The following is a 26,562-nucleotide window of genomic DNA, read 5'->3' on the forward strand; positions in this document are numbered from 1 at the left end:
ACAGGGTTATATCCGATTTGCTTCTTACCTTCCTCTCCAAGTTGCTTCCCTTACCACCCTCCCTCCCTCCGCCAGGGCTCTGCAGCCCCAGCCCCACTCTCTCATCCTGCCTTTGCACACACCCTGCTCCCACTGTTGAAAGTACTCTCCCCTGTTCTTCAGCTTGGTGCTTGGCAACTAGTAAGAACCCAACAAATGTCTTTTTAGGGTTGATCATTTTTCTTTAAAAATCTCAGGTAGGCATTAGGTGACAGTAATATTGATTAATTCTCTCTTATACACACACACACACACACACACACACACACACACACACACACACCCTCTCTCTTTCTCTCCTCCAAAGGACAGGACTGTATTCCTACCTCATGTTTCATCTGGAAGTTCTGCACAAGGTTGAGGTCAGTGAACATCCGAATTGTGCACAGTGCTGTTTCTAGGTCAGACAGCTCAAAGTCACTGAAGCTGAAGTCAGTAATTTTAAGCGTCTGAGCAGATGGTACCACAGCGGCCTTAGGTAAAGAGAGAAGAACAAAATGAGGTAGAGCTGTTAATTTTATATAGCAGCAGTGATTCACAAAGTTTTCTCACTTTACTACAGGGAAATAGCACATCGTGTTTCTTTTTTCTTTTTAATGTACGCCCTAGAAATCTTTTGATAAAGGAGCTACTTCTGGTTTTTTTTTTTTTTTTTTAAATGAGTCACTTGGGGGGTAACTAATATGGTTCCAGGTAGGTTAGGTGGAGGAGAGAGGCTGGCTGCCCGGAGATTGTACCTAGAACAGTAAGCAGAACTAAGGACTCCAGGGTTCTGGCCCCTGATAGCTCTCCAGTCTTAGTCATTCAACAAATATTTATTGAGTAATTATTCTGGACCTATCCCAATACTATGGGCTGGGGATCAAGTGGTGAGCAGGATAGTGATAATGTTCTAAGTATTTTCTGCTTAATTGGCAAGACAATCTTACTAAGCGGATACTCTAGCTCTATTTTTCAAGTACAGAAGCGTAAGCACAAAGAGGCTAGCTGCCTTGCCCGGAGTAGCCCAGCTGGTTAATCCAGGCAGACTATCCTATTTTCAGATTTGACACAATCTCTACTGTGGAGATGAACAGAACGTACTTCACCCAAGCCTGATAGTAAGACTCACCTAGGGTGCCCATTAAAAAAAACTCAGTGATTCTGATTCAGTAAATCTGAGATGGGTCTTGAGAAGCCAGTTTTGTTTTCTGGAGGGGAATCTGTCTTTTAATTAATATCCTTGGTTTTGATAATCATTTAATTGCAGTAAATAATTGCAATTTCTTCAAATATACCTTGCTCCCTTTCGTCACTGTTCATTTGTACCTCCTACAAAGCACCTACTCTCTTTAATAGATGGACTCCTTTAAGGCACAGCTCACATCCAAGGAAAGGTTAAATGCCCTTCAGCGCGGACCCCACCTTGGGAATATCTGTTTAATTACAGGAAGTTCACTGTAATGTAATTTCCTGTTTATCTGTCTCCTAAGTTCCCTGGGATCTATAGGCAGGACTGTATCTTACACATCCCTATATCCATCGTGGCTACTGATGGATACAGCTTTGGTAACTGTTAACATGGAACATTTATTAAATGAGTGAGAGGGGAAAATCCTATTCCCTTCACCTAATATAAGCCATAAGTTCTAGTTTTAAGGTCCCAAAACCACCAAGGAGGGTGAAGCCCATGAACCTGAGTTGGAAAACTTGCAGACCTGGCAAGTGCATTCCAATCTGTTATACTGTTTAAAAACTGGGAGATTTTTAACAAAAACAACAACAAAAAAGGATTTCTGGCTTCTGAGAAATCAGGCCACTCCGAGCCCCAATTCTCATGAAGTAACACTGGCCAAAGCCAAGGTGCCTGGCTCCCTCGGACTGCGCAGAGCTATCAGGCTTCTCTCTCAGATTTCCTGCTGGAAATGCGGTGGGCATCAGAACTTGCAGGAACCCCCACCCCCCACCCCCTTGACCATTTTCCTCGCCAGCCCTTCAACTGCTTTAGCCAGATTGGGCTGCGATTCACCTGATGAAAAGAGGTTTTAACTTGGTGCCAGGCAGAGGGAAGACAAATTAGGAAATCTGAACCCGGCTCCTTCCCTTTAATGTCTTTTCCTTGACTCCCTCCAAACCCCTGTTTTCCTAGGAGCATCTAGGATATCACTACTCTGCTTTACCTCCATCATTTCCGAAGCAAAAAGGCCAAAGGAATAAAATCTGACGGAGCAATCCACTGGTTCCCCCTACCAATCTTGGGGCGCTTGCCCATTTTCCTGCTCTCTTGACCTTCCCATTGTACTTACATATATCGGACACGTTTAAACTTTAAATTAATGTCACCCTCTTCATAGTCCAGACTAAGACTCTTTTCCCAAGCCCAACGGGCACGAGGAAATAGGCATTCTGTTAAGACAGTTCCACAGGCTACTGCGTGGGCTGGAACAGAGGAAGAGAGGACTGGACATGTTTAGATAAGGGGCTCCATTGCTTACAGCGGCCTCCGACAGCAGGGAGGGCAGCAGTCAATTGCGGTGCAAGCCCCCAGTGCAGAGGGGGGAATGAGCCCACCCTGTAACTCAAAGCAGACTGCAGCTGCTTCCCTGAAGCGGGCTGCACTCGACCAGACAACAGATGCTTTTTTTTCCTTAGGGCGTCGTTATTCTTACAGAAGAAATTTTCTTTCTTTCCTTCCACAAAGGATATTCTAGACACTACGGGATGGGATAACGAGGGCCAATACAGCTTGCGCCTCTCTCCTTGACACTCAAATCCCCAACCTCTCTACAGAGGGAAGACAGTCTTTTCTTGTGCGTGTTCAGTCACCCCGCACCGCGACGCAGCCTTTCGGAGCTGACCCCGCGGGGACGCGCAAACGTTTTCCTTCCGAACCTCCTGCTCAGTGATACAGAGGTTCAGAATTCTCACTTTACAAAATCTTTAAAAATATGTTATTTCTGGGGCACCTGGGTGGCTCAGTCGTTAAGCATCTGCCTTTGGCCCAGGTCATGATCCCGGGGTCCTGGGATCCAGCCCCACATCAGGCTCCCTGCTCACCGGGAAGCCTGCTTCTCCCTCTCTGGCCGCACCCCCCCCCCATCCCGCTTGTGTTCCTGCTCTCGCTCTCTCTCTCTCCGTCAAATAAATAAATAAAATCTTAAAATAAAGGATTTTGTAAAGCCATAAGGTGCTATAAATGTGTATGTGTCCTATGGTTGAATAATCCAATTCAACTCTGCCATCATCGAATCCCACAGAATACCGCTTATTCTTCTAAAGAGCATAATGCCTCTGAGTCCTCAAGCAACAGCGTTTAGATATTTTATCGCTTAATTCAAATATAGTTAAGCTCTTCTAGAGTTGGGAGTTTAATTTGTGTCACATTAACCAAATATGGAATGCCAAAAGTACACGAAGCTCAGTGGGTTAAAGATTCAATCTGGCAAACAGGTCAGTAGTATAATCTCATTTTTCTTCTGAGATCTGTAATTGGATCTGCCACTCAAACTAATGAAGAAACTAGTTTAGCTTCCATGACACTTTAGAGGAAATTCTTCATCTAAGGCACCTTTTTATGACCCTTTATTTCTAATGCTTTGGCCCGTTTTCACCGTTTTTGCCAAATTTTTTAAAAAACACAACCAACCCTGCAAGTGAAATTCGCTAAGGGTGGAACTAAACATATCCTTGGGAGTAGGGCTGGATTGGGTTAAAGGAAGCAGTATTCAGAGTTTTTAAAATATTTTAATTTCTTAGTGTTCTTAACTTGGAAACAGTTTTTCTGAATACCATCTGACTGATAAGGAGCTAAATATTAAATTGATCACAATTAGCTAGATTAACTACCACATTCACGTTTCAGCATTAGATAATGATCATAAAAAGAACAACTTTAAAGCAAAGTGAAGCACATGGTAAAAAGGTATGTTTGCAGGGCGCCTGGGTGGCTCAGTCGTGTAAGTGGATGACTCTTGACTTTGGCTCAGGTCATGATCTCAGGGTCATGAGATCAAGCCCCATGTTGGACTCCAACCTCAGTGAGGAATCTGCTTGTCCTTGTCCTTCTCCTTCCCCCTCAGCCCCTCCCCGCCACTCTCTCTCTCAAATAAATAAATAAAATCTTTAAAAAAAAGGTATGTTTGCTATTAAGGGTTCTAGTCCCATTATTCCATTGACTTTATTCACCCTCAACAAGATGTCCAACCTCTCTATTTTCTCCCCTGTAAAATGAGGGGGTTGGGTTAGAATGTCTCTGAGGTTTAATATTCTGAATATATAGTATATTTATCTCTCTGGCCACAGGACTCCAGGATCTCTTATTGCCTTCTCACTTTGGAACAAAATACCACCCTGTAGGTGGCATCTGAATCTTACCAGTGACTTTCCTGTACAGGGCTCAATCTCTGTCTGGGACCCTCTCCTCAGTGAAGGGAAATGGATGGGTGCACCTTAGCTGTTACGGTTATGTTGTGTTTTTCATGCTCGATTCCACATTCATGTCACTGTCAGGCTTCCTCACACATGAGAGAAGGGGTATTCCACAACTCTTGGCTAAATAGAGGACCACAGCCTCTGCGTGCGTGTAGCGGAGGATTAGACTGGGTATGTGGTAGCATCTCTACTTACTGCATTAATGCTCTAAATGAAAATTTGCGTTTCTTGAAATTGCCATTTGTATTTTTGTAGGGGAGGCTTTGGGAGGAGGTTGATACTTTTGTCATTTGTTTTTTAGGTTAATTAATACTCTTTCTCACTTCCAGGCCTCTTTAACCGTTTTTCCTCTGCCTAGAATGCATCCCCCCAAGTTTTCATATAGCTAGTTCTTCTCTCATCTTTCCCAGCTGCACCAGGGAAACATTCACCGGTGTATCTCTTTGGTAGATACTATAGCAAGGCTCCGTTAGCATCTATTTCAACCTTCTGCTGGTGAGCCTTCATTTTCTGAAGAGTCTAGAAAGCTCAAAAACATATTTCTCTGACTCCCTCGCAGCTAGGGTTCTGGATTGATTTTGGTTTCTTCAGTGAGGGACAAGCACACTTGGTTTTACTGCACTTTGCAGATGTTGTTGTTGTTTTTGTTTTTTTAACCAATGGAAGATTTATGGTAACCCTGCATGAAGAAGTCTACCAGCACCATTTTTCCAACAGCATTTGCTCACTTTGTGTCTCTATGTCACCTATATTAAACTTTTTCATTATTATTATATTTGCTGTGCTGATCTGTGATAAGGGATCTTTGATGTTACTACTGTAAGTATTTTGGGGCACCACACACTGTGTCCACATAAGACGGTAAACCCTAATCGGTAAATGTTGTGTGTGTTCTGCAGCTCCACCAACCCGCTCTTCCACCATCTCTCCCGCTCCTCAGGCCTCCCTATTCCCGGAGACACAACAATATTGAAGTCAGGCCAATCAATAACCCTGCAATGGCCTCTAAGTGTTCAAATGAAGGAAGAGAGGAAGGCATGTCGAAAGCCAAGGTCGGCCAAAAGCCAGGCCTCGTGCTCTAGGTAGCCAACTTGTGAATGCAAAGGAGAAGTGCTAGAAGGAAATTAAAGTGCTATTCCAGTGGACACACAAATGATAAGAAAGTCAAACAGCCTTCTTGCTGATATGGAGAAAGTTTCAGTGGTCTGGATAGAAGATCAAATCAGCCACAACATTCCCTTAAGCCAAAACCTAATCCAGAGCAAAGCCCTAACTCTCTTCAATTCTCTGAGGGCTAAGAGAGGTGAGGAAGCTGCAGAAAAGTCTGAAGCTGGCAGAGGTTGATTCATGAGGTTTAAGGAAAAAAGCCATCTCCACGACATAAAAGTCCAAGGTGAAGCAGCAAGTTCTCCAGAAGATCTAGCTAAGGAAATTCATGAAGGTGGCTACACCAAAGTATAGATTTTCAATGTAGATGAAGCACATCCTATCGGAAGAAGATGCCATGTAGGACTTTCTCAGCTAGAGAAGGCATTTGCAAATACCTTCTTCCATTCACTAGGTTGCCTTTTTGTCTTGGTTTCCTTCGCTATGTAAAACCTTCCTTGTTTGATATAGTCTCATTTGTTTATTTTTGCTTTTGTTGCCCTTGCCTAAAGAGACAGATCCAAAAAAATATTGCTAAGACTGATGTCAAAGAGTTTACTGCCTATGTTTTTTTCTAAGAATTTTATGGTTTCCACTATTACATTTAAGTCTTTGATCCATTTTGAGTTTATTTTTGCACATGGTTTATGAAAGTGGTCCAGTTTCATTCTTTCCCATGTATCTGTCCAGTTTTCTCAACACCATTTATTGAAGAGACTGTCTTTTCGCCACGGTATATTCTTACCTCCTTTGTTGAAGATTAATTGACCATATAAGCACGGGTTTATTTCTGGGCTCTCTATTCAGCTGCATTGGTCTATGTGTCTGTTTTGTGCTAGTACTACAGTGTTTTGATTACTTAGCTTTGTAGTATAGTTTGAAAATAGGGAGTGTGATTCCTCCAGCTTTGTTCTTCCTTCTCAAGATTGCTTTGGTTATTCGGGGTCTTTTGTGGTCCCATGCAAATTGTAGTATTAGTTGTTCAAGTTCTGTGAAAAATGCCCTTGGTAGTTTGATAGGGATTGCATTTAATCTACAAATTGCTTTGGGTACTATGGACATTTTAAAAAATATTAATCCTTCTAATCCATAAACACAGGTAGATTTGTCCATTTACTGGTGTCTTCACTTTCTTTCACCATGTTTTACAGTTTTCAGAGAACAAGTCTTTTATGTCTTTGGTTAAATTTATTCCTAGGTATTTATTCTTTTTGATGTAATTGTAAATGGGATTGTCTTCTTAATTTCTCTTTCTAGTCGTTTGTTATTAATGCACAGAAATGCCACAGATTTCTGTATATTAATTTTGTATCCTGTGACTTACTGAATTCATTTATTAGTTTTTTGATGGAGTTTTTAGACTTTTCTATATACAGTACCATGTCATCTGCAAATAGTGAGTTGTACTTTTTCCTTTCCAATTTGGATGCCTTTTATTTATTTATTTTTCTTGCTTGATTCTGTGGCTAGGACTTAGAATGTTTAATACAAATGGCATGAGTGGGCATCCTTGTCTTATCCCTAATTTTAGAGAAAAACTTTTCAGCTTTTCCATATTGAGTATAATGTTTCCTATGGGTTTGTTATATATGGCTTTTATTATGTTGAGGTATGTTCCTTCTCTACTCACTTCGTTGAGAGTTTTTTATCATAAGTGCATGTTAAATTTTGTTAAATGCTTTTTTTCACATCTATTGAGATGATCACATGATTTTTACCATTCATTTTATTAATGTGGTCTATTACATTGATTGATTTGCAGATATTGAACCATTCTTACATCTCTGGAATAATCCCACTTGATCATGGTGATCCTTTTAATGTACTGGTGAATTTGGGTTGCTAATATTTGTTAAGCATTTCTGCATCTATGTTCATCAGCAATATTGGCCTATAATTTTCTTTTTTTGTGGTGTTCTTTGCCTGCTTTTGGTATCATGGTAATGCTGGCCTCATAGAATGAGTTTAGAAGCATTTCTTTGCCCTCATTGGTTTTTGTTTTTTTGTGTTTTTTTTTTTGGTAGCAATTTGAGAAAGATAGGTATTAACTCTTCTTTAAGTATTTGGTAGAATTCACTTGTGAAGCCACCTGGTCCTGACTTTTGTTTATTGGGAGGTTTTTTTTTTTTTTTATTACTGATTCAATTTCATCACTAGGAATTGGTCTGTTCAGATTTTCTATTTCTTTGTTGTTGGGTCTTGGAAAATTGTTATGTTTCTAAGAATTGACCCAATTTTCATTTAATCAACTGAGCCACCCAGGCGCATTTCTGTAGCATCTGTTGTAACTTCTCTTTCATTTCTAATTATGTTTCTAATTTTCATTTTTATTTGGGCCCTCTGGTTTTGTTTTGTTTTGTTTCATGATGAGTATGGCTACAGGTTTATCTATTTTGTTAGTCTTTTCAAAGAATCAGTTCCTCATTTCATTGATTTTTCTATTGGATTTTTAGTCTCTGTTTCATTTGTTTCCACTCTGAACTTTATTATGTCCTTCATTCTACCAACTTTGGGCTTTGTTTGTTCTTTTTCTAGTTCCTTTAAGCATAAAGTTAGATTATTTTTTGAACTTTTTCTTGTTTCCTGAGGTAGGCCTGTATGCTTTAAACTTCCCTCATAGACTTGCTTTTGCTATGTCCCATAGATTTTGGAATGCTGTATCTCCATTTTCATTTGTCTCTAGGAGTTTTTTGATTTCCTCTTTGGTTTCTTCATTGACCCATTGGTTGTTTAGTAGCATATTCTTTAACCTCTACATGTTTGTGTTTTTTTCCACTTTTTTCCTTGTAATTGATTTAGAAATCAATTCCATACTGTTCTGGTGGGAAAAGATGCTTGATATATTTGCTTCTTACATTTATTGAGGCATATTTTTGGCCTAACATGTGACCTATCCTGGAGACTATTCCATGTGCACCTGAAAACAATGTGTATTCTGCTGTTTTTGTATGGAATGCTCTGTATATATTTAGGCCCATCTTGACTAATCTGTCACTTGAAGCCAATGTTTCCTTATGACTTTCTGTATGGATGATCTATCCATTTGATGTAAGTGGGTGTTAAAATCTTCTACTATTGTTGTATTACTGTCAATTTCTCCCTTTATGTCTGATAATATTTGTTTTATGTATTAAGCTGCCTCTATGTTGGGTGCACAGATATTTACAAGGGTCATACCCTCTTGTTGAAGTGATCCCTTTATCCTTATGTCATGCCTTTCTCTTCCTCTTGTTACAATCTGTTTTAAAGTCTATTTTGTGGGGAGTCTGGGCGGCTTAGTTGGTTAAGCATCCAACTCTAGGGTTTTGGCTCAGGTCATGATCTCAGAGTTGTGACTGAGCCCCATGTTGGGCTCTGCACTCAGGGCAGAGTCTGCTTGTCCCTCTCCATCTGCTCCTTCCCCCACTCTCTCTCGAATAAATAAAAAATCTTTTTAAAAAAGTCTATTTTGTTGTGTTTTATTTTTTTTTTGCTTCATTTGCATGGAATATCTTTTTCCATCCTTTCATTTTCAGTCTGTGTATGTCTTTAGATCTCAAGTGAGTCTCTTGTAGGTAATGTGTAGGGGGTCTTTTTTCTTTATCCATTCAGCCACATTATTTCTTTTGATTGGAGCATTTAGTCTATTTACATTTAATTATTGATAGATATGTACTTACTGACATTTTGTTGTTTTCTGGTTGTTTTTGTAGTTCTTCTCTGTTCCTTTTTCTCTTGCTTTCTTCTCTTATGATTTGGTGACTTTCCTTAGTGTTATGTTTTTATTCCTTACTCTCAATTTTTTGTGTATCTATTATAGGTATCTCATTTGTGGTTACCATAAGGTTCATATACAACGTCCTAGGTTTATACCAGTCTATATTAAGTTGATGGTCACTAGAATTCGAGCACATTCTAAACCATTAGATTTTTACTCCACCACGTTTTGTTTTTGACATCATATTTTACACATATTTTGTGTATCCTTTGACTAATTATTGTAGATGTAGATGATTTTATTACTTTTGTCTTTTAACCTCCATTAATAGTTATATAAGTGGTTGACCCAGTACCTTTACTATATGTTTACCCATACCAGTGAGATTTTTTTTCTTTAATAATTTTCTTATTGCTAATTATGACCTTTCCTTTTCTATTTAATGAAGTACCTTTAACATCTCTTGTAAGGCCAGTGTACTGGTGATAAACTCCTTTAGCTTTTGTTTGTTGACGAAACTCCTTATCTCTCCTTCAATTCTGAACGGTACCCTTTCCAGGTAGAGTATTCTTGGTTTTGTTTTTCTCCTTTCAGCTGTTTGAATATATCATACCATTCTCTTCTGGCCTATAAAGTTTCTGCTGAAACATAGGCTGATAGTTTTATAGGGGCTCCCTTGTATACAACTAGTTGTTTTTCTCTTGCTGCTTTTAAGATGATCTCTTTTAATTTTTGACACTTTGATTATAATGTGCCTTGGTGTGGGTGTCTTTGGGTTCATCTTTTTGGGGCTCTCTGTACTTCTGGAGTTGGATGTTTTCTTCCTTCACAGGTTAGGAAAGTTCTTAGGCATTATTTCTTCAAACAGGTTTTCTGTCCCTTTTTCACTCTCTTCTCCTTCTGGGACCCCTATGTGAGTGTTAATATGCTTGATCTTATGCCTTAAACTATCTTCAGTTTTTAAAAATTCTCTTTCCTTTTTGTTCTGATTGGTTGATTTCCACAGCCCTGTCTTAGAGAAGTTGATCTGTTCTTCTGCATCATTTAATCTTCTGTTGATTCCCTCTAGTGTATTTTTTTAAAATGTTAGTCCTTTTTATTATTTTTTTTAAAGATTTTATTTATTTATTTGACAGAGAGATAGAGAGAGAGCACAGATAGTCAGAGTGGCAGGCAGAGGGAGAGGGAAAAGCAGGCTCTCTGCTGAGCAGTGAGCCCGATGCAGGGCTCGATCCCAGAGCCCTGGGATCATGACCCGAGCTGAAGGCAGACGCTTAACCAACTGAGCCACTCAGGTGCCCCTCCCTCTAGTGTATTTTTAATTTCAGTTATTGTATTCTTCAATGCAATAGGCTCTCTTTGTATTTTCTATCTCTTTGTTGAAGTTCTCATTGTATTCATCCATTCTACTCCCAAGATCAATAAGCATCTTTATGACAATTTCTTTGAACTCTTTATCTGGTAGATTGTTTATCTCCATTTCACTTATTTATTTTCTGCAGTTTTATCTTGTTCTTTCATTTGGAACACATCCTTCTGTCTCTTCATTTTGCCTGATTCTCTGTTCGCTTCCATGGATTAGGTAGATCAATTATGTCTCCTTGTCTTGAAGGAGTGGCTTTATGGCTTTATGGCTATGGCTTTATGGCTAAGGTGTCATGTGGGACCCTGTAGTGCAAACTCCCCTGGTCACCCATCCCCTCTGGTATGGCAGGGTGGAGGACCACCCACTGGTTGTGGTAGGGTGAGGTTACCTGGGGCAGTACCATTGTCCCCGAGGCCACCCATCAGGTGTGGTGGGGCGGAGCCACTTGGAAGGAGCACAGGCCAGGCTGGGTGGGCTTGGTACGGCAAGTCTGAAGGGAAATGCCAGGGCAGGGCAAGTGGTGCTAGCACTGGAGATGGAGAGTGTCAAAATAGCACCTGCTAGGTAGGGCAGCTACTCAGAGCTGCTAGGTAAAGGGGAGTGAAAAAAATGGCATCCACCAGTACTTCTATCCCTGCAGAAAGTTCCAACAGATCCCCAAATTAGTTCCATGCCCTAAATTCAGTCAGTTAAATTAGTCCATGAATCTCATTCACACGTAACACAGGCACTTTTCAAACTGTTGCCTCTGCTCTGGGACTCAAAGCAAGTGAGACTGTGCACATGCCCTTGAATTAAGAGCAGAGTCTTGGTTTCCTACTGTCCTCTGGCTCTCCTGGACTTAAGCCCCAGTGGTTTTCAAAGCCAGATGTTATGGGAGCTCATCTTTGCAGTGCAGGTTTCCTGGGTCATAGAGCCCGATATGGAGGCTGGACCCTTGTCCCTCAGAGAGGGCCTTTGCAATTGCGATATCCTCCCGTTTGTGGGTTGCCATGCTGGGGGGGTGTGGGTCCTGAGTAGACAGCATCTCTGCCTCCCCTGGTTGTCTTGATGTGACTTCTTCTTTATATCTTTAGTTCTGTAAAATCTTAGTTCTGCTAGTCTTCAGGTCATTCTCAGAGATAGTTGTTTTATATGTAGTTGTAGTTTTGGTGTGTCTGTGGAAGGCAGTGAGCTCTGGATCTTGACTGCAAATCCAAACATTCTATTTCTTGAAGGATTAATGTAGCCAAAACCTAGATGCAATCTTATCCTGCAGGTTGCTGAATTACAGTATAGGATGAAATCACAGACTTGCCACATCTCTTACATGAAAAACTACACATATCCCAGACCATTCATTTTAGAATGTCTCTATATTATATAATTTCACAATGCCATACACTTTAAAGTTGCAGCTTTTTGTTTCTGGCTATAATCATATAATATTGAATAATTATAGTATATATTGTATATAGTCCTTCACTATTCAAATTCTAAGAGGGTAGAGACTTATTATTTACTGTCATGTGGAGCACCTAATATAATGTCCACATAGAGTAGGAGGCAAATATAAATGTGTAAATGAAAATCTTTTTGTGATCATCAAGCACCTAACTAGTTCTCAATAATATTAAATGTAATTTAATTTGGCAAAGAGTTATAATAAATATGTTAACATTAATAATGAACCATGTTGTGTCAGAAACAACAGATATATGCTTACCCTATACATCAATTATTAATTTTATTTGCTTTAAGAAATTTTAAATTCCTTTCATCTGCACAATAAATATTTCATTACTGTAATTTTTTCAAAATCAGCTTCAGTTTGTCTTAAGTCTCATTAAAATTTGATTCATTCACTTCCAAAAAACTCAGGACGGGAAAGCAATGACCCAAATCCACTTTTTAGCCACTCTGGCAAGAAGTTACCTAAAATGGTCAATTCTAGATTACTCCCTTCAAGTAGAGAACTGGTTATACCTTAAAAACAAAGGTTTCCATATGTTCTTAGGACACATGGGGCTTTTTTCGTCCAGATTTTTCACCTATTTGTTCCACTTAAACTAATTTTAAAAAATGAGTGTAGGGGCGCCTGGGTGGCTCAGTCGTTAGGCGTCTGCCTTCGGCTCAGGTCATGGTCCCCGGGTCCTGGGATCGAGCCCTGCATTGGGCTCCCTGCTCTGCAGGAAGCCTGCTTCTCCCTCTCCCACTCCCCCTGCTTGTGTTCCCTCTCTTGCTGTCTCTCTCTGTCAAATAAATAAATAAAATCTTAAAAAAAAAAAAAAATGAGTGTATACTTCCTTGAAGTGCACATTATTAGAATGGCTCAGGCAAAAAGACATGGAACATGACAGGACACATCAAGATCTTGCTGTTCTTACTACTAGATTTTGGGAACAGATTTTCCTCTCACTGTTACCACTACTATCAATAACTAATACTTCCTGGGGACATATGTACCAGGAACTCCAGTCACTACAACTCTGCAAGGTAAATTCTTTTATTATCCTCTTTTTACAGATAAAGAAACTGAGACACAAAGGAGTCACAGATTTGTCTGAGATCACAGAGCTGGAAGTTGAAGCTAGTTCTTCTCCAGACCCATGAAGCTTTATATATGTCATCAACTAATAAATTATTTCTAGCTTCATAATCATTTTAAGGAATAAAGCAAGCAAAATCTTGTTGAATATTGAAGGAGCTTGAGTTGTGTTATTTCATGCTAGAGTATAGGCTCTCTAAAAGTCCTGATTTTCCAGAATCTACTGATTGATTCATTCATTCAATCATTTAACAAGGTACGTAAACCAGGTTCTTGTGAAGCCATCACTAAATGGTAGCTATGATGATGATGATGGTGATAATGATGGCTCAAGAACAGGCTGGTGGTGAAGATACACACATAAATAATTGAAATACAGGGCACCTGGGTGGCTCAGTCATTAAGCGTCTGCCTTTGGCTCAGGTCATGATCCCAGGGTCCTGGGATCGAGCCCCGCATCGGGGTCCCTGCTCTGCAGGAAGCCTGATTCTCCCTCTCCCACTCCCCCTGCTTGTGTTCCCTCTCTCGCTGTGTCTCTCTCTGTCAAATAAATAAATAAAATCTTTAAGAAAAATAATTGAAATACATAGTTTTTAAAGTGCAATGACACACAAACAATGAATCATGGAACACTACATCAAAAACTAATGATGTAATGTATGGTGATTAACATAACATAACATAACAAAAAGAATATTAAAAAAAAAGTGCAATGACACAAGTATGTTAGTTTGCACATGATCCATAACAACACAACGATAGAGAATGTAAGTACACGTTTAACTTCTTTTAGTCACTCGTGATGGTTAATTTTTTGTCTCGACTGGACAGCAGGTGCCCAAATTAAACATTATTTCTGGGTATGTCTGTGAAAGTATTTCTGGATAAGATTAGCATTGAATTAGTGGACTCAGTAGACTACCCTTCCCAGCATGGGTGGGCATCATCCATCTGTTTAGGGTCTGAATAGAACAAAAGATGGAGGAAGGAGGAGTCCGCCCCTTTTTGCTTCCTATGGAATTGGGATATCTCATCTCATCTTCTCAGGCCCTTGGACTCGGATTTCAACCATCAGCTCCTCTGTTCTCAGGCCTTTAGACTCACACTGAATTATACCACTGGTTTTCCTGGGTCTCCAGCCTTGCAGACAACAGACTGCTGGATTTCTCAGCCCCCACTAATAGTGTGAGCCAATTCCTCAGAATAAATCTCTCACCTACTGGTTCTGTTTCTCTGGAGAACCCTGGCTAATATAATCACATATTTTTCTAAAATCAAAGAGAATCTATCCTGAGCATTATCAGTGCCTTACATAAGACAAATGACAGACTTTTTTATCCAACTATTTCTTATTATGAAGGCTTCTACACAAGTGTAGAGGGTACCTCTTTGTTTACTTAATAGAAAAATAAGACTTTATAGGAAATAAACTATTTATAAAGTGTATAGTCTCCTTGAAGCCCAAAAAGCATGTGTCCATGGAAAAATAATACACTTGGGTAAGGTAAATAAAAGAATCATTTAAAAATTATTGAGTTTCTTATTTTTGGTGGATGTCTCATGAAAAAGGTTTATATTTAGCCTGTGGCAAAGTCTCTGGTAACCTCAGAAGAAAATAAAGACATGTGGCTACCTGGCTACACAATCTGCTCAATTGTATAATCTTTATACGAAAAAGGTCACACTGCTATAAAAGCATTCTACCTGCCCTAGGTCTGAAGTATCAGATATCGAGAGTGAAAGTAAAAATTACGAAAACGACTCCTAACAGCCAACTGTTAAGAAAAGGCTCCTTATTCAGAAAGTTATTTGTTAAAATAAGTTTGAATAGAAGAGCAGATACTGAACTTGGTCTTCCATAAAATGTCAAATTCTTCCAGTTAGCTTCAGTGTTTTATAAAGGCATTTTGTTACATTACTCCTGATGTTTATTCAATACAAATGTTAGGAGGAAAAGAGATTTTCCTCAATGATCCATTCTTCAAGGAAATTACCTTCAAGGATAAAATTAATGTAAGATATCTGAGGAGTTAATTGGTAGCGACAAGGAGAGATGCTCAGTTAGGGGTTTAAGCTCCCCCTATCAGTCCCTGATCCCTATCCCCCACCTAGCAGGGGACCATTTTACACAGAGCAGAGCAGTTTGGTTTCCAGGTCTCTGAATAAAGCCGTTTGACAGTCATCACATTATACTTTACAGAAGCCTAATGTCTCTCTTCCCCACTTTTAACATGCACAGAAAATATGTTCTTAAAGAAAAAAAATCCACACCATTTACAAGCTTGTTAGAATTTATCTTTCTCTAAGAGGGAAGTGAATCCAAACGCATAGGAGAAAGAAATTTACTTAAACAAAGGGAGGTGAATATTCAAAGAACCAAATCTTACAGAGAATAAAGAAGCGAATAAGGCAAAGCAGGACTGGATTAGCATATTTTCTTTAATAACTACATCAACATGTTTTATGATTTTTCCTTCTTTCTAACATTATATAAATGTAATCTTATAAATCTCAATAGCAAAGAGGCACAGAATGTAAAAAATAATGAGCATACGGGTTTCAAAACCATGTAACGATGGCACATGATAATGTCAAGACTCTGACAAAATGTATATATGCTTATAAGTAAAACCTTCAAGGTAAATTTATGACTACAGTTAGGAATAATTAGTGCAGATCTGGTCAACATCTAGTTAGTATATGAGAAGTTCAAGACCGGCACCACTATACTTTGGAGCTAAGATTACCGTTGGAAGTAATTCACTAGGAAAATCAAAGCAGAAAAGATAAGATTAGCTTGCCAAAGGAAAGCAGGAAGAATCAAACAGAATCTATTAAGTCTTGCCAATGTGGAAAAGATATAGCCCAGTTCATGTTGTGGACACCTATAAAAATGAATGTATCAACTGATGGTGTACAGGAAGTCCAAAGGACCCAGATGGTTTCAGGGTAATTCCAGCACCTGTTTGAGGAAGAAGGAATCTTCCTGAATGCCATAGGTTACTACAGTTCAGTGACACTGGTTATCGAGATCATAACACCAACTCTGTTATTATCGGCTCAAAATTTTCCATTTATAATTTGACTATACATATACAGATTTTCCCAAAAAGTGAGGGAATGTGATGATCATCTTGATACAAGGAATCGGATCGATACTCTGACACTGACTTTTAGGCATCAGAGATTTGGGTCAGGGAGCAGCTCTGCCCTTTCCTGCTGTCACCTGTCACGCACACACCTGATAAGAGCGTTCATGTGACGTTTCTGGCTCTGAAAGGTTAAGGTCAAGATGAAGTAAATTCTCTCCTAAGAAATCCTGCCTAAGAAGTCAGCTTCTTCCTCTCTCACTATATTGATGCAGAAAACCTTTCAGGATACAAAAGGGTCTGTTTGCTTTTAAATGCATTACGTATGATTGCAGAAATTGACATAAAGCAGAAGCTCTACGGACTGCACTGAATAAGCACGGACTCCATGGCAAAACTGAGAAGCTTATTTTAAAAAACTAAACTCTAATACATATTTATTTACTATCCCTCTAACAAGAGAGGAAGGCAGAAAAGGCAATCAGTCCATCAAATATCCAGTTACTGGAAATAAACATTGATTACTTTCTGATTATCTTAACTAATAATTTTCAATAACCATGACCAGGCAGCTGGGGTCCATTTATTTTTATGTGATCAACTTGTGACTAATGATCATTAAAAGGTATATGGTAGAATGCTTAGTTTAAGGCCTTATTTCTGCGATACCCAATTCTAAGTCAAGAGAAATTAGATTAAAAACTCAAGTAAAACAAGGAAAAAAAAAAAATAAGGACTCTGAGTTTCCTGTCAACTTTGTTATACTTCTGGTGTAATTAGAGAACTTTTCTGGACACAGGCATAAATATTCAGCATCCTGAAGTATATTATTTAATTCAAGAACTAATTTGTAAAAATAAAAGTTAAGAATACATTAGACAGCTTTTCGATTTATTTTAGGTTTTAAATTGAGACAAATCATCAGATACACGACAAAGGCAGCAACTCCGGCCGTCGCTGGATAACGCAGACACCCGTGTACTTGAGGCTGTGAAGGAATTTTTATTCGGTTGCTAGAAAACCAGCATTGCATTCAGTTGCTGAATTTCAACCAGTTTAAATAAAGAACTCGACCCACAAGCTTATAACCCTTAATTTCTCAATGCAGCTGCCAGAAATCTATTTTCCGAATGAAACAACAGATGGTTTTGAACAATACTCCAATATGGCAACTTTCAGTTACTCCAAAGGGTTTTTCTCTTGTTAAAATTATAAAAATAACTGAGAAAATAACTTCCAAATTTTTTCTGAAGGACTGCTATTTTCAAAGTGAAAAGCAAAGTTTAATAACCTAAGTGATTTTTCCAGCATTACCTTGAGACGTTGCTCTATTTGCTAGTTTTTATTTATCTAACACAACACATGGCAGAGTGTATCCTTGCCCTCCTTTTAGAACTGATTTAACACTCCCGCCATGCCTGCAAGCACTTCAAGATGTATCTTTCCATGTGATAATTTCCAACTCACAGTATGCTTTTAGTTCAAAACTTCATCATTCTGGGAGGATTAGACAAACAGGCCAATTAAGCCTGATGTGAAAGATATTTAAAACCTATAAACCTTTGTAAATAATTGAAAAACTGCTCATTCCTTCGAATACCATCGTCAACAAAATAAATACAGCCCATATAGCCTCCGAATAAGGCTAACCCCAAATGAAGAAGCGTAACCTTTCAGGACAAATCACCTCAAGTTCCTTAAACTGTTCTTGGCAAATACTCCACTTCCTACTTACTGATTTAATTGAGAACGTCTGTAAGTTCTCATCCTTCCTTCCTTTCCAGCTCATTGCCTCTCCAGTGTTGTGCAATGGAGTGTGGGCTCTGGATGTGGGCTTCCTGGATTGAGTACTCGCACCATCACTTACCACCCGGGAGATCCTGAGATCCTCTCAACCTCAAAATCCTCGAATTCCAAATGCTAACGGGTACTGACCTCATGGGGTTGCTGTGGACTAAATACACTTAGTTAACACATGCAGAGAACTTCAGAGATGCCAGGTGTACGGTAAGTGCTCAATAAATGAAGCTACTCTTATTACTATTATTTTTTTAAGTTTTTTAAAGATTTTATTTATTTGTCAGAGAGAGAGAGAGAGAGAGAGCACAAGCAGGGGAAGCGGCAGGCAGAGGGAAAAGCAGGTTCCCTGCTGAGCAGGGAGCCCGATGCCGGACTTGATCCCAGGACCCTGGGATCAGACCTGAGCCGAAGGCAGACGCTTAACCGACTGAGCCACCCAGGCACCCCTACTATTATTGTTATGATCCCTTCCCTCTTGTCTCGCTCAATGCCTAGGCTGCTCCAATGTCTAGATCTCTTCCCTGCCTTGTACTCACCCGATCCCCTACCTTCGCCCTCTGTCCAAGAGCATGCTGGTTCTCTAGCTTGTGAGCAACCCTGCACACACAACAACAAAGCAAACCAAAACAAAAAACTTCACACGGTTCAGCCAACACCCTTCATTACTACTTCTCCACTCCCTCTTTTACACAAAACTCATCCTTTGAAACTAGGCTATGATTCATTTTCTCCATTTTGTCACCATTCACTCTTACCTCCGGCAGTTTTACACCTAAAGCTGCTTTCTCAACAATCACGTGATCACAGAGTCCAGCAGCCTTCTCTCGGTCCTTTTTCTCAACCTTCCTACCACTGATGCGCCCTCCTTCCTCTTTGAAACTCATCCCTTTGCCTTCTGCGCCACTGCCACATCCTAAATCTTCCTCCCTGCTCACCTACCACTCCTCCACCTCAGCCAGGTTCCTTTCCTACTCCTTCCATGGAAACCCAGATTCCCAAGAGTTCTGCCCTCAGTCTTCCATACCCCCCTCCCAACTGCTCCACTCCCATGGGATCCCCCAAACCCCCTGGCGGGACCTCCAAATCACCATCTCTGATTCAGCGCCTCCCCACGCTAGTCCTGCCTCTGCTGACTGTTGAAGACCTACATCTGGTGGTTCCACCAGCGCCTCACACTTACCACGTTCTCGGTCAAACCTACCACTTCCCTTTCTTAACATTTCCACTCTTGTCAGTTAATGGCACCATCATTCTTTGAATTACGAAGGTCAAAGCATTTCAATCATCTTTAATCTTCTCTCTCCCTAATGGCTCATAACAGCACAGTGGTCTGCGCATGAGCTAGACCATAAGAGTTTGCACCTGACTTCCCCCACTTTCTGCCAGTGTGACCTTGAGCAAGTCAACTTGGCTTCTCTAGCTTCAGGGTGGCCTTCATAACACAGCTGTGCAGATTACATAAGGAAATGTATGTAAGGCCACAGAAGGGTGGCATGTGGCCAGCTATGCTGATGATGACAACGGAGAAGAATCTCAACCATCTGTTCGCACTTCCCTCATTCTTTACAGACTCTCGTCACATCTCGTGTAGGCCTTCTCCATGTTGTCCCAAGTAAATTTCAACTCGGAAGGCCACTTGCCTTTGTTGTCAATGTGTAAGTGCCTCAAATTTTCATTAATCTCAACCAAGACCTAGAACATTTAACATTCTACTTACATATCAGTATGTTTTTTTCTCATAACATACTAAATAAAAAATGTAATGAGAATTCAGGAACTGACCTTACTTGAACCCAGTTTCAAATAACATTCCATAAGCCACATGGTCAGACATTAAAATCACTCTCAATTCCCGATAAGGCAGAGCAGGTTATCGGCAACAAACTACAAAATCTTTGTTGTCATTACCCTTACCAAGCCTCCACCTCAAGGTCACCTGTTCACATTTCCCCAGGAACTGAAAGGTAAGTTTAGTTTTGGCCTAAAAAAGATGTAACATTACTGGGAAAAAAAAAAAAATCAGAATCATATAATGTATTATAAAGTCAGTAAGTTATCTTTTGCTTTGTTATCATCAGTGACTTTGTGGCCCTACAAGAAAGTAGAATTGATTAAATATTTTTATGAATGTCCATCTAAATATTTACCACATTTAATTGAATGGGACCATTGTTATTAGAAGGAGTTATCCTAAGAGAACCATGTTTATGTATTAATTAGATGTCGGCACTTAGTCACTTCTACAAAGAAAGGGGAGCATTACCGCTAAGGATTGCAGCTCTCTTGTTTCTTCTTCTGCTGCTGAAGCGTGATATGACAGAACCTACAGGGCAAGAAACAAAGGAAAACAGGTTATCCAAGAGAGGACTACCGAATGTAGACTTTGACAGTGTCAAGCTTGAGATTCTGCTAAAACTTCCTGGAGACAGAACTAGACGCCCCACAATGTCAAATCTTGTTTCCTGCTTTCTTGAACAGGGAGAAAAAATCCCAGATTTCCATTCAATTGCGTGTTTCGGAAGACAAAAAGTTATACTCCCTATGTTCAGAGAAAGTCTCACTTTTATTCTGACACCGTTGATACGGAGAGCACATTATTTATCAGCCATGCTACTGGCTCGACCTTGGCAGAAAGCTTACTTTGTACTGCTTTTTTTTCTTTTTGTACTGCTTTTTAAAAAATAATAGTGACTTCAGTTATTTTTAACCTGTGTATAGAATCAAGAAAAAAAAATCTTTGCATACACTGACACTTTAACATTGATATTTGGAAAGAAAGTAGTCTACAAGTGGCCCCCAGTTGAGGCCCATAACCAGTGTAGAATTTCATAAAGAAAAATTGCATGGCTAGAATGTAATGTCTTACAGATTCAGGGATTCCTTCCCACTCCTAGGATTCAAGAGCTGAGAAGTGTAGCACTGGCCTATAAATCCCTCTGTTAACATCTGAGCACACTGAGGCACAGCTGTTCTCATGACTTGGCAGCAAGCTCACACTTAGCGAGAGGACAGGGAGGCCTGGGACCCTGCTTTCAATTCCTAATCTAGTACGCTTTCTGTTACCTGAGTAGAGTTAAAAAGACAGGCTTACTATTTTCTTATACCTTAACGTAAGAATCCTTAATTCCCAATTTCGGAAGTAATAACTTCAAAGTAATGGGATAATATTTCAGGCATTCTTTTGAGCCGAGGTAGTGGTCATACTTAAAATGTCTTCCATATTTAAAAAAAATTTTTTTGAAAGTTCATTTTTGACAGACACACATAGATTCACTAAAACCCCCAAATATTTTAGCATGACTGATAAGGAGGTGAGGCATTTTCAGATTTTAAATGGGGACTCGAGTAATTGAGCAGCCTGGACTAGTTTTCCTTGATCCAGTCTTTAAAATTTCAAGCAATTCAAAATCTAAAATGGCATATATGTCTATCTTGTGATTCAGTGCTACATGGGATTTGTCTTCGTATTTGAGCCATTAAGCACTAGGAAACCCCAGGAAACTTGGAGCTACTGTCTTCTGTTTACATGAAATTGATGGGTCACCGTGGCTAATTCATTGCTGCTGGGACCACAGAGCTAGTTTGTTGAGGAAAGCGAAGACTGTGGCCATGCACTAGTCTAATATAAATAAATGCAATACAACACAGATGAATGGACATGGGAATAACATGCCATTCTAAATTTAAAAAAAAATAGATGTTGTCTCACTGAAGGTAAAAATAGCACTTTACTCAGGGTCGTAAGGAGTAATTTTGCTAATACGGGCACACCTCAGAGATATTGCAAATTTGTTTCCAGACCACTGCAATAAAGCCATTATCGTAACAGAGTGAGTCAAATGAATTTTTTGGTTTCCCAGTGCACATAAAAGTTATGTTGACACTATACTGTAGTATATTAAGTGTGCAATAGCATTATGTCTAAAAAAGCAATGTAATACCTTATTTAAAAAATACTTCATTGCTTAAAAAAAATGGAATCCATCACCTGAGCTTTCAACAGGTCCTAATCACTATCATACAACACCCCAACAAATATAATAATAATGAAAAAGCCTGAAATATTGTGAGAATTCTCAAAATGCAACACAGAGACATGAAGTGAGCAAATGCTGTTGGCAAAATGACGCTGACAGACTTGCTCAACATAGGGTCGCCACAGACCGCCAGTGTGTGAAAAATGAATTATCTGTGATGGGCGATAAAGCAAAGCACCACAAAATAAGGTATGTCTGTACCTGTGAGCATTAGAACACAGAGTAAGCACATTTGATTAAGGTTAGCTATTATTATTGTTGTTGTTTTATTGTCATTATAACGATCATGGCTTCCAGGTCAACATAATTCACCGTCCTAAGAAAACCTGAGGAGTTTGTGTCCCTGGCTTTTATCCAGTGCCTCATAAGGACAGGAAAATCTTTGTCAAGGTTAAACTTGTAAGCATAGATAGGACTTCTCATAGTGAATTGAAATAATTGTTTATACTAAGTAAAAGCCTAATTACTCACATATTTAACTAAAGTAAAACTACAGTGGAAAAATAAATCTCAATCAGGAAAATATTCGAAGATTTTGAACTAAATTACATAATATCTGGAATTTGCTTCAAAAATATCAATGGATTAAAGCAGAAGAAGAGTGCAGAGAAGTGAGCAAGTGTATGAAGGAATGAGATCAGCCATGGGTCAATAATTATTAAAGACGGCTAATGAGTACATGGGCGCTCACTAAGCTATTCTCTCTACTTCTGTATATGCTTGCAATTTTCCATAGTAAAAAGTTTTACAAAAGATAATTTCTAATTGATAACTGGCTTAGATTCACTTCAGTACAAAACCATGGAAACTATAAAAAATTTGATTAAAAATTATATACATATACACACATGAACACACGTGTATACATGTATATACACACATGAAACTACATGTGCATATGTATTATATAAATGTAACTTGAGGTATACGTGTGCATACATACACACATGCGTATATTTGTGTGTATATATGTACACGTACATGTATTTGAAAAAGATTTCCACTGGCTTATAATCCAAGATCTCTTATATGTTACTATGGCAAAACTATTGGTGTTATATATTCATTTTAGAAAATAAAGTACCATCTTGGTTACTGGTAAATTTTTACTTATAATGCATATCTTTTGAGCTACTTAGGTAAGGTATTATTTAGAGGATTGGAGGAAAAGTTACCATATTCCAAACACTGATACCCAGTGATCTCAATCAACTAAATAAGAGTAGGCATACACTCAAATATACTTCACACCAGTGTGTGAATAAGTAGAGACATTTGCCCTTCTGAAGTCTATTTCCCTTAACTGGTCTCTGATGTAAGAAATTTCTGTTATACAAAGTGAACATTTTCAGGCAGTTCGTGGAAATCATCTGGAAAGGGCTGGCCCCGCTCAGGTAGGGTAGTCCTGGGAGGGAGCTTGCCTGAGGTCAGTGCCCCCAACCAGTGGCTCACTGGCTGCCTGCACATTCAGAATCCCTTGGGGGAGCTCTGGAATAATGTAGATTCCCAGCCTCTACCCAAGACTTAGGAATCAGGATTTTCAGAAGTGGGATCTGCAAATCTGTCATCTGAAAGGGTTTCCCATGCCTCACTTCTGATTCTCTGAGTGCTTAGGGTTTCTGTTTTTGTCTTTTAAGATGTGTGACTACAACTGTGCACAAGGAGATGGGGAGGCTCAGGCAATGGGAAAGGGACAGGCTGCAGTGACAGCAGACGTCTGTGTGACTGGATTCTTAAGGTCGAAGGAGTGAAGGTTAAGGTCGAAGGAGTGAGGGACAACCAGTCCGAGTTCTGGTTTGGTCATATGACCTTTGATAAGTTTCTACAATATTCTGGGTCCCAGTTTCCTTAGCTGTTTAAATGAGGAACTAAGGATTCAGTCTGATTCTCTGAGGAGACAGTGACCCCACGAGTCGTTCTGGGGGAAAGGGCAGAAGCTGAGTGTGTGGCCACAGAGATGGACAGGGTCCCGCACGCGCCAGCCCACCTCCAGTGTGACCATTTGCTTGGCCATGGCTCTCTCCACCGCTTCATACATCTGTGTGTTCTGGATCCCCAAGCCACAAAAGATGACAAAAGCCTCCAGAAACTGTTCATCATTTCGGTTGAAAGGCTTAACCTTGCCAGTATTCTCTTCCATCTTATTAACAAGTTGGCAAACCCCTATAACAATCCAAGAAATTTGAGTAAATATTATTATTAATTATTATAGTTTCTATTGCCTTTAACACACACCCCACCCCCAACCCCTGCCAAAGATTGTCTTACACTTTCCTCTTAGGAATGCTTGGAATCTCCAAAGAAGCAAACAGATCCTCACAAATATAAACTAGAAAAGTAAATTGAATTAATTTACATGAGAACTTGTTTCACACAGTCCTAAATGTATGTTGTCTGTGGTCAAAAAAATCCTAGAGTACGATTTTCTTCCAGACTCGGTCACAAATTTTAGATCAGTTGAGTCCCCAAAGACAATTTGTCCTTTGGAGACTAATTGGATTTTTGTACACTTGCCAAGAGAACAATTTTGATGCACATCAGAATTTTGGGTCACACAGACTGCCTTTCTTGACTGAGAAACTAAAAGTTAAAAAACACAATTACATACAAAATAGAATGCATAAAACAGGCAATTCACATAAACAGTCTCAAATTTCAAATAAGCACCTCTGCATCCAGAGATGCAGAGAATCCTATTTGCAGACAACTTTGGATACTACAAATAAATGCAAATAAAAATGACTATTTGTTTAGAAATAAAAGCAGGACTAATCTTTGAAGAAAATCATAACCTCCTAAATCCTGACTTCTCTTAGAAGGTCAAAGATATAGTCAATATAAATGGAAAATCACATCAACATTATGGTAAATCTTTACTGAACTAGTTCTATGGGATTCGGACCCCAGTAGGGGGCTCTTTGAAGGGTTTGGGCACCTCCTACCTCTGGGTTTAACAAGTGTTGTTAAATCCTTATTTCTTCTGTCTCTAAATATATAATCACAGAGTTCCACTGTGTGCCCACTGTGGGGCAGGTATTGCGCTAAAACCTTCAGGACACAACGTGATCGCTAGGCCTTACAATCTACGCCGTGAGGCAGGTGTGACCATCCCCATTTTACAGATGAAAAAACTGAGTCTCAGAAAGGTTAAGTCATTTGCTCAAGGCCACCTAGCTGGTATGCTTAGATCTAAAATTCAAACCCCAGGGGTGCCTGGGTGGCTCAATCAGTTAAGCGTCTGCCTTTGGCTCAGGTCATGATCTCAGGGTCCTGGGATCGAGCCCCACATCGGGCTCCCTGCTCGGCGGGAAGCCTGCTTCTCCCTCTCCCACTCCCCCTGCTTATGTTCCCTCTCTCGCTGTCTCTCTCTCTCTCTGTCAAATAAATAAATAAAATCTTTAAAAAAAATCAAAAAAAATAAAATACAATTCAAACCCTAGCTCGGGCCAGTCCCCAAGGCCACTGTTTCCCACACACTGCTGCTCTGTGCCCTTGTACCTCCTTCCGGTCATTGCGGGCAGTCCCCTGACTGCATCTCGCTTGCTCACACCTTGGCCCGTGCTTTTCCACCGGCCTCCACTGCTCCCCACATGCTCTTTGCTGTGATTCAGTGGACACCTCAATCTCCTTCACCATAGCTCCTGGAGGCGGCCCACTTCCCAGGTGAGGCGGGCACTTCTCTTTCCTTTGCCCTTAAGATGATCACTCGGTATGTGTCTTTCTCCCACCGGCTTATTGCACTAAATTCAACTCCTGAAACCAATGTTAACACTATATATGAACTAACTAGAATTTACATAAAAATTTGGAGAGAGAGAAAAAAAATGACCACTCGGTATATCATGGAGGATTTTATTCCTGGCTCTCTTTCTAGGCTGTACGTATCTTGGGCCTAGAGATTTTATTTTTTCAGTCCCACTTCCTCAGCTAGCAAAATGCCTGACCTATAGCAGGAACTCGAAAAATGTTTACTGAGTTAATGGAAGAATGCAGGACTGCGGCTCTGACCCAAACTACTTTCCCATGAAGACTATAGTCTGTTATCTCTTATTTTTCCCAGAGCACAAAAGGATTTCGTAGAGTCCACAGTGATACATGCTTGCACTTTAAGTCCCTTCATCACCATCGATGTGCAATTCATTTTTAACCCTACAAATTAACTGCACTCTCATTTTTGCTCTTTCTTGTTTGTTTGTGGGAGTTTTTCTACGATAGACAGGAAAGACATCCTTATCTATCTGTATTACTACCGTAGGGATTACTTCTCTAACACTTATTCCATTATCAAGAAATACTTTAAATGAATCATAATGAATTTGGACACTGCAAGAAAAACCGTAACTCAACCAGCAATCGGCATGATCTTAAAAGTACACGTCCCATGTATATGGTACAGCACGAGGGTTCTGTCCTCCAACCTTTGTGAATCCCCAAATTATACATGTGGAACT

General features: G+C 39.7%; 1 protein-coding gene across 3 annotated transcripts in view; it reads right to left on the minus strand.

The window, feature by feature from the left end:
• The window catches only part of PDE5A (phosphodiesterase 5A), a 143,279-nt gene that overhangs the window by 36,150 nt on the left and 80,567 nt on the right, over positions 1 to 26,562 (minus strand). For all 3 annotated transcript variants that reach the window (XM_032401105.1, XM_032401107.1, XM_032401106.1), the window contains exons 10-12: positions 24,099 to 24,274; positions 20,338 to 20,397; positions 366 to 512 (exon numbers count right to left, since the gene is read on the minus strand). In XM_032401105.1, coding sequence (XP_032256996.1) covers positions 366 to 512; positions 20,338 to 20,397; positions 24,099 to 24,274 — 383 coding nt within the window. The remainder of the gene's footprint in view (positions 1 to 365; positions 513 to 20,337; positions 20,398 to 24,098; positions 24,275 to 26,562) is intronic.

Source organism: Phoca vitulina, unplaced genomic scaffold (assembly GCF_004348235.1).
Source record: "Phoca vitulina isolate PV1807 unplaced genomic scaffold, GSC_HSeal_1.0 scaffold3, whole genome shotgun sequence".
Classification (NCBI taxonomy): Eukaryota; Metazoa; Chordata; class Mammalia; order Carnivora; family Phocidae; genus Phoca; species Phoca vitulina.